This window comes from Pomacea canaliculata, linkage group LG4 (assembly GCF_003073045.1).
Source record: "Pomacea canaliculata isolate SZHN2017 linkage group LG4, ASM307304v1, whole genome shotgun sequence".
NCBI lineage: Eukaryota > Metazoa > Mollusca > Gastropoda > Architaenioglossa > Ampullariidae > Pomacea > Pomacea canaliculata.
Window position 1 is genome coordinate 18,062,539 of NC_037593.1, and position 14,912 is coordinate 18,077,450.

Sequence of the window (14,912 nt, forward strand, 5' to 3'; positions counted from 1 at the left end):
TTGCGGCTAGACTGGCTAAATTCAGAGAAATTAGGTGTGCTAAAACCAGGATATGAACCCAAGATCTACCAGCCTTGTCTTGAAACTGTCTAGCTGCACTTTGCAGAACCAATGTTATTAAATACTCTATGGAAGTAAAAGAAGACTTAATGCCAGCTACTGTTAATTCAACATGATGATCTCTCACGCTTATAAAACAATCTTTTTATTTTTTTTCTTGAGCATGATCACAGAACAAATGGAATCGAAAACACTAATTTTCAATACACATACATTGCATAAAAAATGTTTTAGATTATTGTACGGTTTAAGGCCAAAGTAGATTTAATTTTATATACAGAATGAAGATCGTAGCAAGTTAGAGCACATGCAAAATCTCTAAAAATGTTTAGGAATATTCGATCAAATTATTACCAAGGTCTTAAGAATAGTTCTTAAAAATGAAACCTTGCCATTCACTGACAAAAGGTGCTGATGTAAAAATTGCACATACTTTGCATAGGAAAATCTTCACTCATATCAACATTCCACAGGGTACAAAAATAGACTTTTAAAACAATTGCATATTTACATTTAACTGCAACAACCCATGGAGTGTATGAAGCCCTTATAGTCATTTTCATTACTGCTGCTAAATATTGCAATGAAACTTGCAGATCCATTTCTTTTTTCATGCATGGCAATACATGCATGCATTAACATATTTCTTATCACAGAAGTACATTCCTTCTAGTGGCCCTATGCTCCTCAAAGGAGCAACAAAGAATAAACTAACATTCCTTCTATAACCGGAAGGAAAATGTGTACAGATGCTATTCACAAAATACTAAAATGCAGGTCAGCAGAGATACATTTCATAAGTTTTTGCTGAAATGTATTTATACTATGGAAAAAGTATTGAATTGTAAACATTATCATGATTCAGCTAGAATAACTTAAAAAATTCACACGCACCCAAATATACCATATTCCTTCATTGTCACATGCCCCCAGCCCTCATGAATAGTCCTACCTTCCAACTCATATAACATTTAAAAGACTGCTGACAACATTTCTTTTTGTGCTGTTTAATACAAATTTTCCTTTGGGCCATCTTACTTTCATCATCATATATTAACATTAAAACACTTGATGCGAGGTAGAGTATACTGACACTCCCTCTCCATCCCAGATAATTATTATAATTTTCTGGTTGCTCAAAATGGAATACTATTCAAGTGCTAACACTTATTAATTAGAAAACGTGGTATGTCTGTAGTACAACATGCAATAGTTTATGACCAATGTAGTATAACCAAAAATATTAATAAAATGTCATTTTTTATTTTAATGCAACTCTTCCTTTCCATCAGTTGCAATTGCAGCTTATATTTCAACTCCAGAAACATTCTGACAAATACAGCAAAAATGAGAAGAAAACTAACATGATAGATCTGATGAGATCTAAAGAAAAGTATTCAAAACTATATTTACAAATATATTATGTCTATAACATTTGGAAAAAAAAGGGAAGGAGATGCTGGTGCTGTGAAATATGTCCAGTAAAGTAAGATGAAATCTATAAGGTGAAAGACGAAAGGCTGCCATACAGGAAAGTAAGATGAAATCTACAAGGTGAAGGATGGAAGGCTGCCATTTGGGTCTTGCTTGTTTAGTCTTTCAAATCCTGGCACTGTGAGCAGCTATCCATTTCCTCCACATACTCCTCTACTTGCATGGTGGTCTGGCTTATGTTGAACTTTTGTTGAATCAAAAATGAGGCAGCCTGTACAACTTGCAGAGGATCCACCCCTTTTTCTGAAATGCATAAAAAAAAATTAAAAAATTAACATATGCAGGATTCTTATTTTCTCTGAGAGCATTGCAGCTTATCTTATGGTCTTACAGACCTCCTTCTCCCCTCAAAAAAGAGCAACAAAAAAGGGAAAAATGTAGAAACACAGCAGTGATATGTACAACAACAACGAAAAAAAAAGGTTAAGGAATAGTCTTCTCTCCCCCATCATACCTATACATAAAAGGAAACGTCTTAGATTCTTGAATTTTTTAAACTTCTTAAATTCTTAAATAGGCTATGTATTGATATTTTACTCCTTACTTTTGTCACAGAGCATGAAACAGTGACAGAGCATGAAACATTCAGAATGACAAATATTGATAACAAGCAAGACCAATTCTTTCCACTGATCTGAGAGATTGATGCACCTAACAATTTACTGACTGATACTTACGGACAACAAGATGGACAGAAAGAGCTGTCTTGCTCATTGTGAGAGACCAAAGTCTTAAATCATGCAGGTCTTGGACACCCTCCAAATTTAAGAATGTGGCTCTTACTTCTTCAAAACTTAAATTTCTTGGGGTTCCTGCAAGGAAATACGAAAATTATTACACATTTCATAGCAAAGTCTGAAGAATTTTGCATTTTGTAAAAGCATTTCTCTACTAAGCAAAGTCCCCAGTGAACTTTAAAAAAACAGACGACCATTCAGAGAAGAATCTTGATGATTTAGAATCCAAAGTGCAATCGCTAGTTTTTCTAAAGTGACTGCATTTTCTAAAAAGAAATGAAGTTCAAGCAAACCCATTTTCATACTTACCTTCCATGAGTACTACGAGGATATCGCGCATGATGCTAAGGGTGGTGATGAGGACAAAGACTGAGAATAGGAATGTGCAGATGGGGTCTGCAATTTTCCATTCAGGCTGAAAAAAAGACCAACTTTAGTAGTTGCAACACAGAGTCAACATATACCATACTGTTTCCAGCTTATACCTGAAAAACCACACATATAAACTATGTTTTTAATTTAAACAGATGCTCTAAATGTTAAAAGAAAAGCATTAAACTAAATGTCCATAGCATGCAACACCAGTCATGGTGTGCTTCTGACAATTGTCGCTGAAGACTGAGTGTGACTGTAGGTGTGTAAGGCATATCTATGTTTTGTTTAGTTTATTACCTATGGCTCCCAACAAATGAACGTTTCTAATCCTGCTGTGGACAGAAGCAGACAAAGACATGTTGTATTGTATACTATTGTTCACATAGTTTTCAGCTGTCAAATGTCTCACCTTAAAATAGATAATAAAGGCAGCCACTAGGACTCCCACACTCTGACATAGATCTCCGATAACATGGATGAAGGCAGCCTGGACATTGATGTTTGAAGCTTTCTTTTTTGATTTTTGGATTGTTGATGCTTGGTCTTGGACACCATCTGTACTCCTCATGCTGCCGTACTGGCTTACACTGGTGCCACCATTTTCTGATGGCAACAGAGGTGAATTGGGCTTAGAGACGATGCTGTCGGAACTGCCGTGACTGTGACCATGACCATGACTGTGACTGTGCCCGTGACCATGGTCGTGCTGGTGCAATGAGACTGCCAGACTGAAACACAACCATGAAGTTTAACAAAAACCAGAAAACACCTTAAACCCTGACTTAAAAATCAAACAAAAAGCAGTTTCCTTTTGTTATATTTGAAGGCTTTATACGTCCTTAGAACTCTTATAAACAGCTTTTTATTTAAGTTTTTATGTTGTTTCCAAAGTTTATGGCTGTTCTCTCTAAAAATAAATACAAAAATGCATTTCCAAAAACTATTATCAGATGTAGCATAGTTTACAGCTGAGTAAACTCACACAATGTTGAAAAACACTCCAGTTCCTGAGGTAATGAGCATAATTGTAGCATTGATCTCATAGTCACCACTTTCTATACGCTGAACACCAGAGTACACCAGCACTCCAGTTATCACCCACAGCATTAAGATAGAAACCAGTGCACCAAGAATTTCTGCAGATAAATGTTCCATACAAAATGAATGTAACTGTTAGAAAGTTAATGTCATACACTGAAATGAACATCAAAACTAGAAATGCTTCCAGGAAGCAAAAGAAATCTTGTGCTGAAGTGCACTTTCATCAGTAAATAAAAGAACTATAGAAAAGTGGTTCTTTCAAAACAAATTGCAGGATTCTACAGCAAAGACAGAGATGATGGCTTAAGACCTGCACAGTCTACCCTATGCACAAGCTTAGGCTGCCCCCACTCCAACATCCCCATGAAGACTTTACCTGCTCTGTACCAGCCAAAACTGAGTCGCTTAGTGGAGGGTCGACTCACTAGATACAGTGCCATCAGACTAATCATGAAGCTGGCAAAATCAGTCAGAAGGTGTGCTGCATCAGACATCACAGCCAGACTGTGTGCAAGGAACCCACCTGATGAAAAATCAGATAACTGATAGATGAAACTTAACTAGGAAATGTGCAAATGAACATCCTCAAAACAGGTTTTCATATGGTATATTTGACATTGCATATATTTTAAGTGTGTTACTGCACAACAATAACATCTACATCTCTCTTCCCTTCCATATCCACACCATCTACCCACCATCGAATCCTTTAAATGTGCACTGGAAACCCATGTTCCATGAGCATTACTCCTTACACCAATCAAGACAGTTGTCAATAGCTGTGATTATAGCCTATTGACTGGTCCACAAGTTTGTCTTCCTCTGCAGATTAATGACACTCTCCATCTCTTACTGTTTGTTCACTGATTCCTCTTTGTGTCTTCTATTCCTTATCTTCATAGCTGTTTCTCCTTCCGTCCTTTGTAAGCATGATTATGCACTATATAAATTACACTATTACTATAATCACATAAAGATGGCGGTTTAAAGACGGGCATGACAGTAAGTGGTGAAAGACAGATAATAATAATAATGCATACTTGTAATGTGCAGTATCCAACCAAGATAGATCATACTCTCTGCTAGTAATGATATATAAATATTAGATAATAGACAGTGGACCATGAGATATGTACAGAATACAAGAGAAGAACATAAAGCAATTCATAAAGGTATGAAGGGATATAGGTACTATAAACAGAGTAAGATGACGTCATTACATGATGGTTAATATGATAGACAATATTGCAAAAGGAGTTCAGAATAGTAATTCAGAGATAGTACTTAGTGAACACATGTTTTCAGAAAGCGTTTGAATGTAGCCTTGGAGTTCGAGTGGAGAATGTGATGTGGAAGAGAGTTCCACTGCTGAGAAGCACGGAGAAGGTCTGTTATCGGTATTTGACTATCTTTGTGGGATGGATGAACAGAATGCCAAGTCTGATAAGGAGCAAAGGTTTTGAGCAGGAGCAGGAGTGTGGCCAGACAAGACTTCAGTAAAGTAATGGGGGAAGGATATCAACTGAAGTAATGATGGCTTCTGCTACAACAAATGACAATGAAAATAAAACGGTAGATTCACGGCTGAATGAGTTAACTTACTGTAAACACAATGTGGAATTAATACAAATGATTTATAAGGCATGAAGTGCTTTTTCATGATGATCAAAATCCTAGCAAATAATTTTACTCTGAGATGTTTTGGCCTTCAAAGTAATGTAGAACAGATTATACTTACCAACAACCTCTGCAATCATGAAGGTTAGACAGAGCAAACTTGCTATAATCAGCCTTCGCCTTGCTTTCTTGTCCAGGCGTGATTCTTCTGGCCATGTGTGACAGTGACTTCTTCCAATGAATGCTTGTAATTAAAGAATTGTAATATTCTCATTAATACTGCCAATATATCGACTTTTCAATGCAATCCTCTAGAAACTGAGGAATTCATCATTCAGCAAGGAAAAGAAAAACAAACAAAAAAAACACAAAGTTTATTTCTCAACATTGCAGATGCATCCATAATGTTTGCTTAACTTTTATTTGAAGTAGAACATCAAACTGTAATTTTCAGGAATTAGCCTGCCTGTCTACCACAAAGATTTCCCTTAATTCTGATTGAGATATTTGTTCTCAAAAAATGGATAATGAAGGTCTATTTAGTCAAACAATTCATTGTACAGAACATTTATGGTTTAGAAAGCACACATACACATGTAAAAATCATCTGGATTCTTGCTTACCTTGGCCATTCTCTGCCATGCCACCATGCCCATCTGTTTGTATGCCATCATGCACAGGTCTGTTCATTGAAGAAAAAAATCAAATTATAGACACAAAAATCAGTACAGGTATGTCACAAACCTCATGTTTCATTTTTACCTGGGAAAGGGATAAGAAATGGAGGAGGGGGGAAGGTGGACATGTGCTTTGGGATTGCGATTAGGTATCCACATTCTGCTGTGTGGAGAAAATTAAAAGTAAATCATCCAAGTGTCCACAAACACACATGGAAAAATCATTTACAAAATATGGATTTAGTAAAACAAATTTTAGCAAAATATGTCTTGTCACATGGTCCCAAAAGATGAATGAGCAGTAAACAATATTTATTGTATTAAACAGTGGCACGAACAAGATTAAAATCAAGAGTTTCAGATACTACAATGACAGACAGCTATAATGACTGTCTTCCTGGAGGAGGCTATCATCAATAAGTCAGGCTGATATCATTAGCCACCACAAGCCAGTCTTGCTGAAGCATCACATTTTTCTGCTTTCACTTAATTGGTAGCATTAGTATTCACTCCTGTATAGCAGTCTGCAAAAGTGTTCGCCCAACTGACAATGGGAATGCCTGAGCAGACACTTGTGCTTTTGCCACATCTAAGAAAAGCCAAAGAAAAACTTCCACCTGAGGGCAATCAGGCTATGCACTATGCCATGGTCACCAGCTGATTCTGCCATTGTTTACAGTCAATTTGTAGTTTACTTTAAATAGAAAAAAAGTTAAAATAGGTGAAAAGGCGAACTGCACAGAACTGCACATTCTGCTGACTATAGATCCCCTCCCCCGCCCACGAGCACACAGATGTATAATGTCATGCTGTGCAGCTCAACGTACCCGCCACGCTACCCAGCTCTTTGCAATTCTTTAATATGAACAACTTACAACTTTTAAAGCTTAGTTCAACAAAAACTCATTTTATTTAAACATATTTACTGCTCGCCTCAAGTGAAGTATAAAAAGTCCGAACTTTCATCAAGCGATTTCAAGGCCAAATGCAGGAGTAAAGGCCGCGATGACTTTTTTGCACGCTTGAAAAACCAAGTGGAATTCAAAAATTCCAAGGGCTGCGCAAGAATATATACTATATTTTCCCCAAACCTGGGCGAATACGTACACTCCTTGCGCTCTCGAGGCAAACATATTGGCCTTCACCATATAAAGGGGTCAACAACCGCAATGCGTCATGATTGTACATGGATGTATATATATGTTTATGTTGCGGAGACCTAGGGTCAATGAGACAGCAGGTAGAACTGATTATAAAGGTCTTAATCGCAAAATGTGCATATTGGTCATTGTCACGATAAACGATGAGCCATTCATGCATTTCTTTTCGGTGAATAAATATTATCACAAATATCATTTCAGACATCGCCATTACATTCATTTCAAACATAAAACTCTTCTCGTGATACGTCGAAGTAAAACAGAAACATCGCAACCAGATGTTTCGTGAGAAAGTGGCCATGCCCATCCCACGGTGAAGACAATTAAAGCGAAGCCGACGACAAAAACCGCAGTGCGCAGACATAATTAAAATCACAGAAGATACTGTTGTTTAGACATAATTAATTGTTTAGGCTTAGATTATATCTGAAGGTTTTTACACATGCAGTTCGAGTATAAGCTAAACCGTTTTCATTCATTTTCGCTTGTTTTTCGCTATAATTAAGTTTATTAACGTACTATACACACTGTGCAATTATTTCAAATTATTTCATTATTTTGTTTCCGCCTAAAATGCCGAGACACAGAATAATCATCTGCAACTACAAATACTTTATTTTAAAAGGCAGCACAATATTACAGTATTTTTATGGGATTTGTAAACCATGTCCCTGTAATCTGGTTCATAATTAATACCCATTACCGACGGATGAGGATATACCTTGCGCATTTGTCTCGATTGCCTGCAGTGTGCAGCCCTCGACTTCCGGTGTAACCTTTTACACTGTCTGCCGTTAAGCCGGACTGACCACGAACTTGTATTATTGGACTGCTGGCAGACGATTTTTTTTTTTTTTCAAGTTATAACTATTAAAACGAGGCACGAGACCACAAAGCTTCTGGTTTAATCACATTTCAGATTAACTACTAAAACGAGGCATGAGACTACAAAGCTTCCGGTTTAGTCACATTCTTTGTTTAGGTTCGCCAAGGCTAAAAGCGGAGAACTTCGCAAGAGGCTAATCGTTGGTCTTGGCAGACAGACAGCAGTCCACCTATACACGTCCGTGGACTGACGATAAGGATCGAGGTGCTTTTCTCTTCACGATAACTAGCAACAGTGCTGTTTGGTCAGCTGGGGCTAGAAGCACAGCGTTACATCACTTGGCGCGGAACGATACCTTGCATAAAACAACAGGCGAGGAATTTCTCAACCATTATTGAGCACGGCTGCGTTGACCCTGTACGTGAGAAATGCACGGTGGTCCTAGCTATAGTTCATTATGTAGTGCTGGTGGTCGTGGGGTGGGGAATTCATGTGCATCTTCTGGGAACGAAGCATGTGCGTAAGATAATTAATTCGGTTTGCTTGCTTCCTTATGTAGTGAGCGATCTGATCATGGGAAGGAATGGGATGGAGTCGGTCGCTGTTCCTGCACACCATTGCATCGCCATGTGAAAAACACAATGAAAAAAAAAAATGTAAACACGGGGTTCAGCTCAGCAGAAAGAGCCGAAAATAAAGAGATCAAAACTGAATAAACCAAAGGTTACCACATATATCCGCCAAACAATCTAAAGTAGAGGGAAAAAAACAAATCCAGGCTACATCTCATGAAATTTATAGGTGTTTACGAGTTTGTTTGCCTTTTTAATAAAAACAGCAGCTGCTGATGTTCTGGGGAGAAACTCTCTTTTGAAATGATAACGTGGCAATGGTATATAGCGATCCTGTGTGACACTGTCAGGGAGAATCAGACGACCATCACTGATAATGTCAACGCCACACGTGCCAACGCCTCGACTGCATTTAAGGTGGCGCTGCTGTTGCTTCTCGAATCAACCGTTTCGCACACACTGACCTCCCCCCTCACAGCGCACTCAAGTCTTTGAGAGTGACATTTTTCTATAAAATCGAGAGTAACTTCAACTTTAAGCCACGAAATCCGTTCACTCTTCATCCCTCCTCCATCACTCCATACTCTCCTCCTCCCCCAGTTTTACAGTCTTAAGGATGCATCCTTGCTTGCGTTCTCTCTTACACACACACAGAGCTTGCCTTTACACAGAGAGAGAGAAGAGTGGAAGATGATACTTAGATACTGAAGTGACATAAAAGATAAGATAAGACAAGAAGATTAGGACTAGCCAACAACTATATTATAACTTTATTTGATGCCTAAGTAGGGTACATTACTGACTGGTCTTCTTTCGGGGAGTGCACTGGTTGCTGGAAGGGAGTGAGTTCAGACTAAACATGTAGAAATTAGAACCGCTGTCGCAGAATGCCCAACAGCCTATACATCTGTCAGTCTGGAATTTTTTTTTCCACAACATTTAAAACAAAAAAAAAAACAAAAATCGATCGATCGAAACCAGCAAGGCCATTCAGCCAAACAACAAACATATAATAATAAAATAAAGCCCCACAAAATGTAAGACAATGGAATAAAAACTGAGCTAGTTTTTTTTTTTTTTTTCAAACCACAGGACTATGAAGACATGACACATGACCGGCGATGACCATTATACTTCCCCTACCTTTCAAACGTGACTATGTTGTTAGTGTTGTCGAAGACGAAAGTGACTTTCTCTCCCGCTCGCCTCCTGCCTTGCTGATCACCACCGCTGGCGGCTTCATTGTGGATGCCACGACGAGCCTTGTCTGGCATCTCCTCCAGGGCATCCCCGACGCCGAGGGACCGGGGAGTAGCCGACCCTAAGTCGACAGCCGTGAAGACACCAGCGTCAGAGCTCTTGGGGCTGAGACAGCCCGACGGTTCCTCATCTGTCAGATGCCGCTGGCTACTGGACGACATGATTGAAGGAAGGAAGGAACGAACAAAGGTGGTCGGTGCTGGAAGTGTCACAGTTCTGCTAGCTTGACAGCCACGCTACCTGCGATTTGTCTAGCGAAGCGGCAACAGGTGTAGCGCGCCGCACGGCCCGAAAGCAAAAGGTCGTGTGCAAAATGTCCATCTCGGATGATTTGCCAATGAAAACTGTATCCAGACGACACGCTAGTGCAGGAACTCCTTACGTGAAGCGTGCAAAACCCGTGGAGGTGTCCGTCGAGCTCGCTGTGTGAACTTGTGCTCGCCAATGACCTTCTGGCCCAGCACGCGTGTCGATGTTCTTGATGCGGCGGTTACTTAGCCATCAGATAAGCCTTATGTTGCAATCGAGATAAGAGTACTGGAGTACAGGTCTGAGAATAAATGCTCTGATAGCATGCGAAGCAGCGAGCCTTACCTTCTGAGCCTAATTTTAAATTGAAATAAATAAAAATACCCGTATCACCCGGTTTATTAAAAGCAGTTTCATCAAAAGCACATATCCATGCCCCACTCTCTTCTGTTCGATCTGCTCAAGTCTACTGTTCAATGGGATTATACCCGATACTTGTGTTCAAACAGCATGCCACCCGAATAAAACATTTGTACCCAGATTTAAAAGATGGGATGAGGGGGGTCGGGAGAGAGAGAGAGATAAAGACCAGCGATAAAAAGACATCCTTGTCTCATTGTATTTGCCTCAGAAGAACACAAATACTATGCATAGCGTCTATTGCTCAGCCGGTGCTGTACATAACAAGTGTGTGTGTGGCTTATTTGTACACATACCTGAGTGTATATGAGAGAGAAAGAGCGTGAATGAGAGAGAAGTCACAAAGTCGCACAACCAGTTATGATGTTGGTTAGCAGGTCATTAACCATCAAAAATGTGTGCCCCACTTGAGGAAGAACAGTCGTCATAGCTGCCACGACACTAGAGTGCCCCACGATCCTTACATATGCTCAATATTTGGTCAAGGTGACGGCATTCTACGACCATGACAGACCATTAAATATTAGAAATGGAATATACGTCTACCCCTTTAAAACACGTTATAATCTAAAGTTATTTAAACTATATACAGTATTATAAGCACTTGTCAGGCGCGGAGACCACGGGGAAGAAGGTATCAGACACACGCAGGGAAACCATGAAGACAGAAACAATTGGTTCTTCGGAAGGGGTTCGAAGGATGATGGTTGAAATCATTCTGAATAATGTGAAGATGCTGGCTCCGGATATATAAGCAAAATTTAAGTCTTTCTGATGTCGAAGCGCGTACCGAACGTGGGGTTGAGAGTCGCCAAACAGTTCCAGCCGACTTATCACAGTCTATAAAATGCGGGGGTATTATACGTACGCTGATCGCTCTCCAGTCATTGTAAACAATTGTAAAAATAAATTAAATCATATACCAAATGGCGTGAGATGTTTTACGCCGAGACAGCAACTAAGGTTCTATCACGGCAACGGCAGCCAGCCCTGTAAACAAATACCGCATGCAGAGAAAGAACAGCGTGCCCGAGACGAGAACTGAACCCACGACAGCTAACCTTCACTATATTGGTGATATTGCGCCACCTGGCCGCCCTCCCAAACGGTTTGAGCAAGTCACTGTATTGGTGACTGACGCTAACCATTGCGCCACCCGGCCGCCCTCCCAAACGGTGTGCGCAAGTGACATAAACAGCAGACAAAAAGGAGAACCGGTACTGCACTGCAGTCCTTATAAATATCCATGTACTGAGTATCAGCTGATGAGTGACTGAGCATGTACAGTATCAACAAATATGAAACAGACATGTAATCAATCAACTTTTTAACTAATGCATATTCATCTGATCATTTTGTGATTTTCCCTAACCCTAAAAAACATTTTAATAGCTTCTATTTCATGCAGAAAAACAGCGATACAGCATTATTTAATGAGCAACATACCTAACCTGAGAAATGCAGCTTACAATGTAGTCATCTATTACTTATCTAAAGTCATAAGTATAATGCTTAGGTCCAGCACTAAGATTTTCTCAGTATCATACAAAACAAACAGCTTATCTTAAAGTCAAAGTCTCAGTGGGGGCAAAGTTGCCTAAACCAGAATTACTCATTTGTCAAGTTCAAGGGTCAAGGCTCATGGCCCTGATGAAGAAGCAGCCATTGATTAAAAACTGGGTAAGCCATGACTGATTGTGAATATGAAAATAGCTTTCATAAGTATCTTTCTTTAAAACTGGATGAGATTCTAGCTTTAGATTAAAAAAGTAAAAATTCATTTATGTAACATTTAAACTGAAGCAAAATCTAACATACTTTTTCAGCTAGTCAGTCAGTTGCCCTAGCTCACTCATGGGGACATAGCTATTAGTCATACCCCTTCCAAAAAAAAAAAAAATAGGAAACAGAAAACTGTGCCAGAACTACAGAATCATAAAAATTATCAGCCCCACAACAAAATCATGCTGATAGTAATACAGAACTGCATCAGTACAATCACTGAGGTATTGTTAGCAAAAGAACAGGTTAACTTCAGACTAGGTAGGAGCATAGTTGAGCATTTTTAATTAACTGTCGCATTCTGATGGAGATCTCCCGCACCAGTGGGACCTTTATCACAACTTTATAGGTTTTAAAAAGGCCTTTGACAGAGTCTGGCATGAGGGGTTATGGCAAGAGATGCAAATTTAGCTAGACAATTTTCTCAATGTCCTCCCACTACAATTTCAATCAAAACTTGATCTTTTTGTGCTAGAAATACTGGCCTAGAGCATGAAAAGATTAAATGACTCAAATGTCTATACACATAATAATGGAGAGTTATCTCAATGCTCTATATACTCTTCGTAGTGCCTTATGAGATATTTTGGTTGATTAGTTTGTGCTGACTGGATCACCCTATTTTGCTGAACATGCAGTTGGCAAAGTAGGCAGTTCTCAGTTTCTGGATATTACAGTGCTTTAAGTGTCAGCAATTATGGTTAATTCTACTATTAAATTCCCCATCACTACATCTTCTGCTTTAAAAGAAAACTGTTACCAATAAACAATAATTTCATCTAGCAGAATTCATTTGAGTGTTGAACATAAAAAAACCTGAGATCAATGCGCCTCCAAATGCATATAACACATTAGCCATAAAAAGGATTATCATGCTACCTGGATCTGGATAAATAAGACTAATCAGTGAGTGAGCATGGTAGCAAGCAAGAGAGGAAGAGAGTGGGCCAATGACCATAACAATATGATGTTTATGACAATTCGCATCTAAACGTAGCGTGCACCCCTCATGTTGGTGGGAAGTACCTCAGCGAGAGAGAGAGAGAGCACCAACCTTACATCTTCCTCTGCCACAACGTTGTATGTTTGAGATTTATCCGCAGCACCATTTCTTTCGGAAGTCTTGAAGTGGTCGACGGTAATGGTGAGAACGACTGGAGTGGCTCCTCTGCTGTTGCTCGAAGAAATAATCGATACATCGGGATTCAGGAGCAAATCTTCTTCTGATGCATTAATCGAGAAATTATTATCCATTCCTGCATCTAATGCAGTTACAGCTTAATGAAGCTTTGTCAGTCTGTGAGCTCATGTCCCGAGGAAGCAGGCAAACTAGGGTTCGAACAACGTATGGAGGCGTAACACACAAAGCTCGCGCTAGGGGAGGTAACGCATAACACGTTAAAGATCGTCTGCCAAGAAGTCGCTTGTGTAAAAAAGCAAAACAACAACAACGACATTATTCTACAACGTTCACGTTTTCATAAAGTAAACATGTTGAGACTATTCAAATGGAAAGGACTGGCAAAGTACAGTATTCTGCTTGTTTTTGAACTTTTCATCAAACATGTATTCTTTTGGGAGATATATTGGACACGCCGACAGTTCGAAATCGACCATGATGGAATTCGATGTCGAGATCGTTGGGGTGTAACCTGTTTTTGTTTTCTTTCCTGCTTAAGGAAAAATTTTCTATTTTTTCTGAAAACATACTTTTAGTTGCTCTAAAATTGTAAACAAATTTATTAATTTCTATTTTCACACGGTGCACAGAAATTAATAAAAATATAGAGTAACGCTATGGCAAAAGTCAAGTGAAAACACAAGTCAAACTTAATATGACGGAGATCGTCATTATCGTCCTTTTATGGTAGATGGAACATTGTATATGTAGGATGGAGGACGCATACAGACGCACACAGGGCAGGTACAGGTTGGCGATGTGGGGTAATCACTGGCCGGGTGACAACCCTGTGACCGAAGGAGAGAGGGGTGGGTCGACTAGCGACAGGATGAAGGTGCGCGGGTGTGTTTGGCGGGAAGTGGAGCGTGAAGGTCGGGTGAAGAGGCCAGTGGTGAGGAGACAGCGCGCAGAGGTGGGAGCACATTCCACCGAGAGCGCTAGTGTGTTGTGTAGAGTTTCCCCATAGCCAGAGCCATCGACTGGCGTTGGAGTAAAAGGATCCAGAAGCAACGAAAGGGTTGTGTTTTGTTGTTGTGGAAAGATTGGGGGAAGAGCACTGCACTTACCCTGTTACACTGTTACGCTCAAACTTTTTGAATTAAAAATTTGTTTGCTTACAGCCTTACACCAAACGCCTCTTTAAAAAATGCTGTTAATTATTGACAACTTTATGGAGACCACAATAGTATACGTATGCAGTCTTGCCTTTGATAGCCTCAGTTGATTTGTAGGCAAAAATCTGTGTAAATGTTACTTTGAATACTTCGGGAATCAAAAAAGGGATGCTCTGAAAAGTTCGTTATCTTTGATGTTTGGTATACAGCCATCTTTCATGTTTCAGTTTTAATTTTGTTTAATTTTCCAGCGAGTGCCCCATCTCAAACATAGCCTGCTTCATTGGGATTGCATATCATTGATAGAGTACTGTAATATCCTCCGGCAGTATGTTCACACTTTTCCA

General features: G+C 39.5%; 1 protein-coding gene across 2 annotated transcripts; it reads right to left on the minus strand.

Moving 5' to 3' along the window:
• Positions 1 to 183: 183 nt before the first annotated feature.
• LOC112561307 (zinc transporter 2-like) lies at positions 184 to 13,667 on the minus strand. 2 transcript variants are annotated; one of them, XM_025233710.1, is made up of 9 exons: positions 13,325 to 13,667; positions 5,948 to 6,006; positions 5,446 to 5,568; positions 4,084 to 4,230; positions 3,649 to 3,802; positions 3,076 to 3,394; positions 2,601 to 2,706; positions 2,232 to 2,366; positions 184 to 1,797 (listed from the first exon to the last, which is right to left on the minus strand). In XM_025233710.1, the coding sequence occupies exons 1-9, from the start codon at positions 13,522 to 13,524 to the stop codon at positions 1,652 to 1,654; spliced, it is 1,389 nt and encodes a 462-aa protein (XP_025089495.1). In that variant the 5' UTR covers positions 13,525 to 13,667; the 3' UTR covers positions 184 to 1,651. The 2 variants fall into 2 exon arrangements, with proteins under 2 accessions (XP_025089495.1, XP_025089494.1); XM_025233709.1 differs by lacking the exon at positions 13,325 to 13,667 and adding an exon at positions 9,703 to 10,432.
• Positions 13,668 to 14,912: the final 1,245 nt, after the last annotated feature.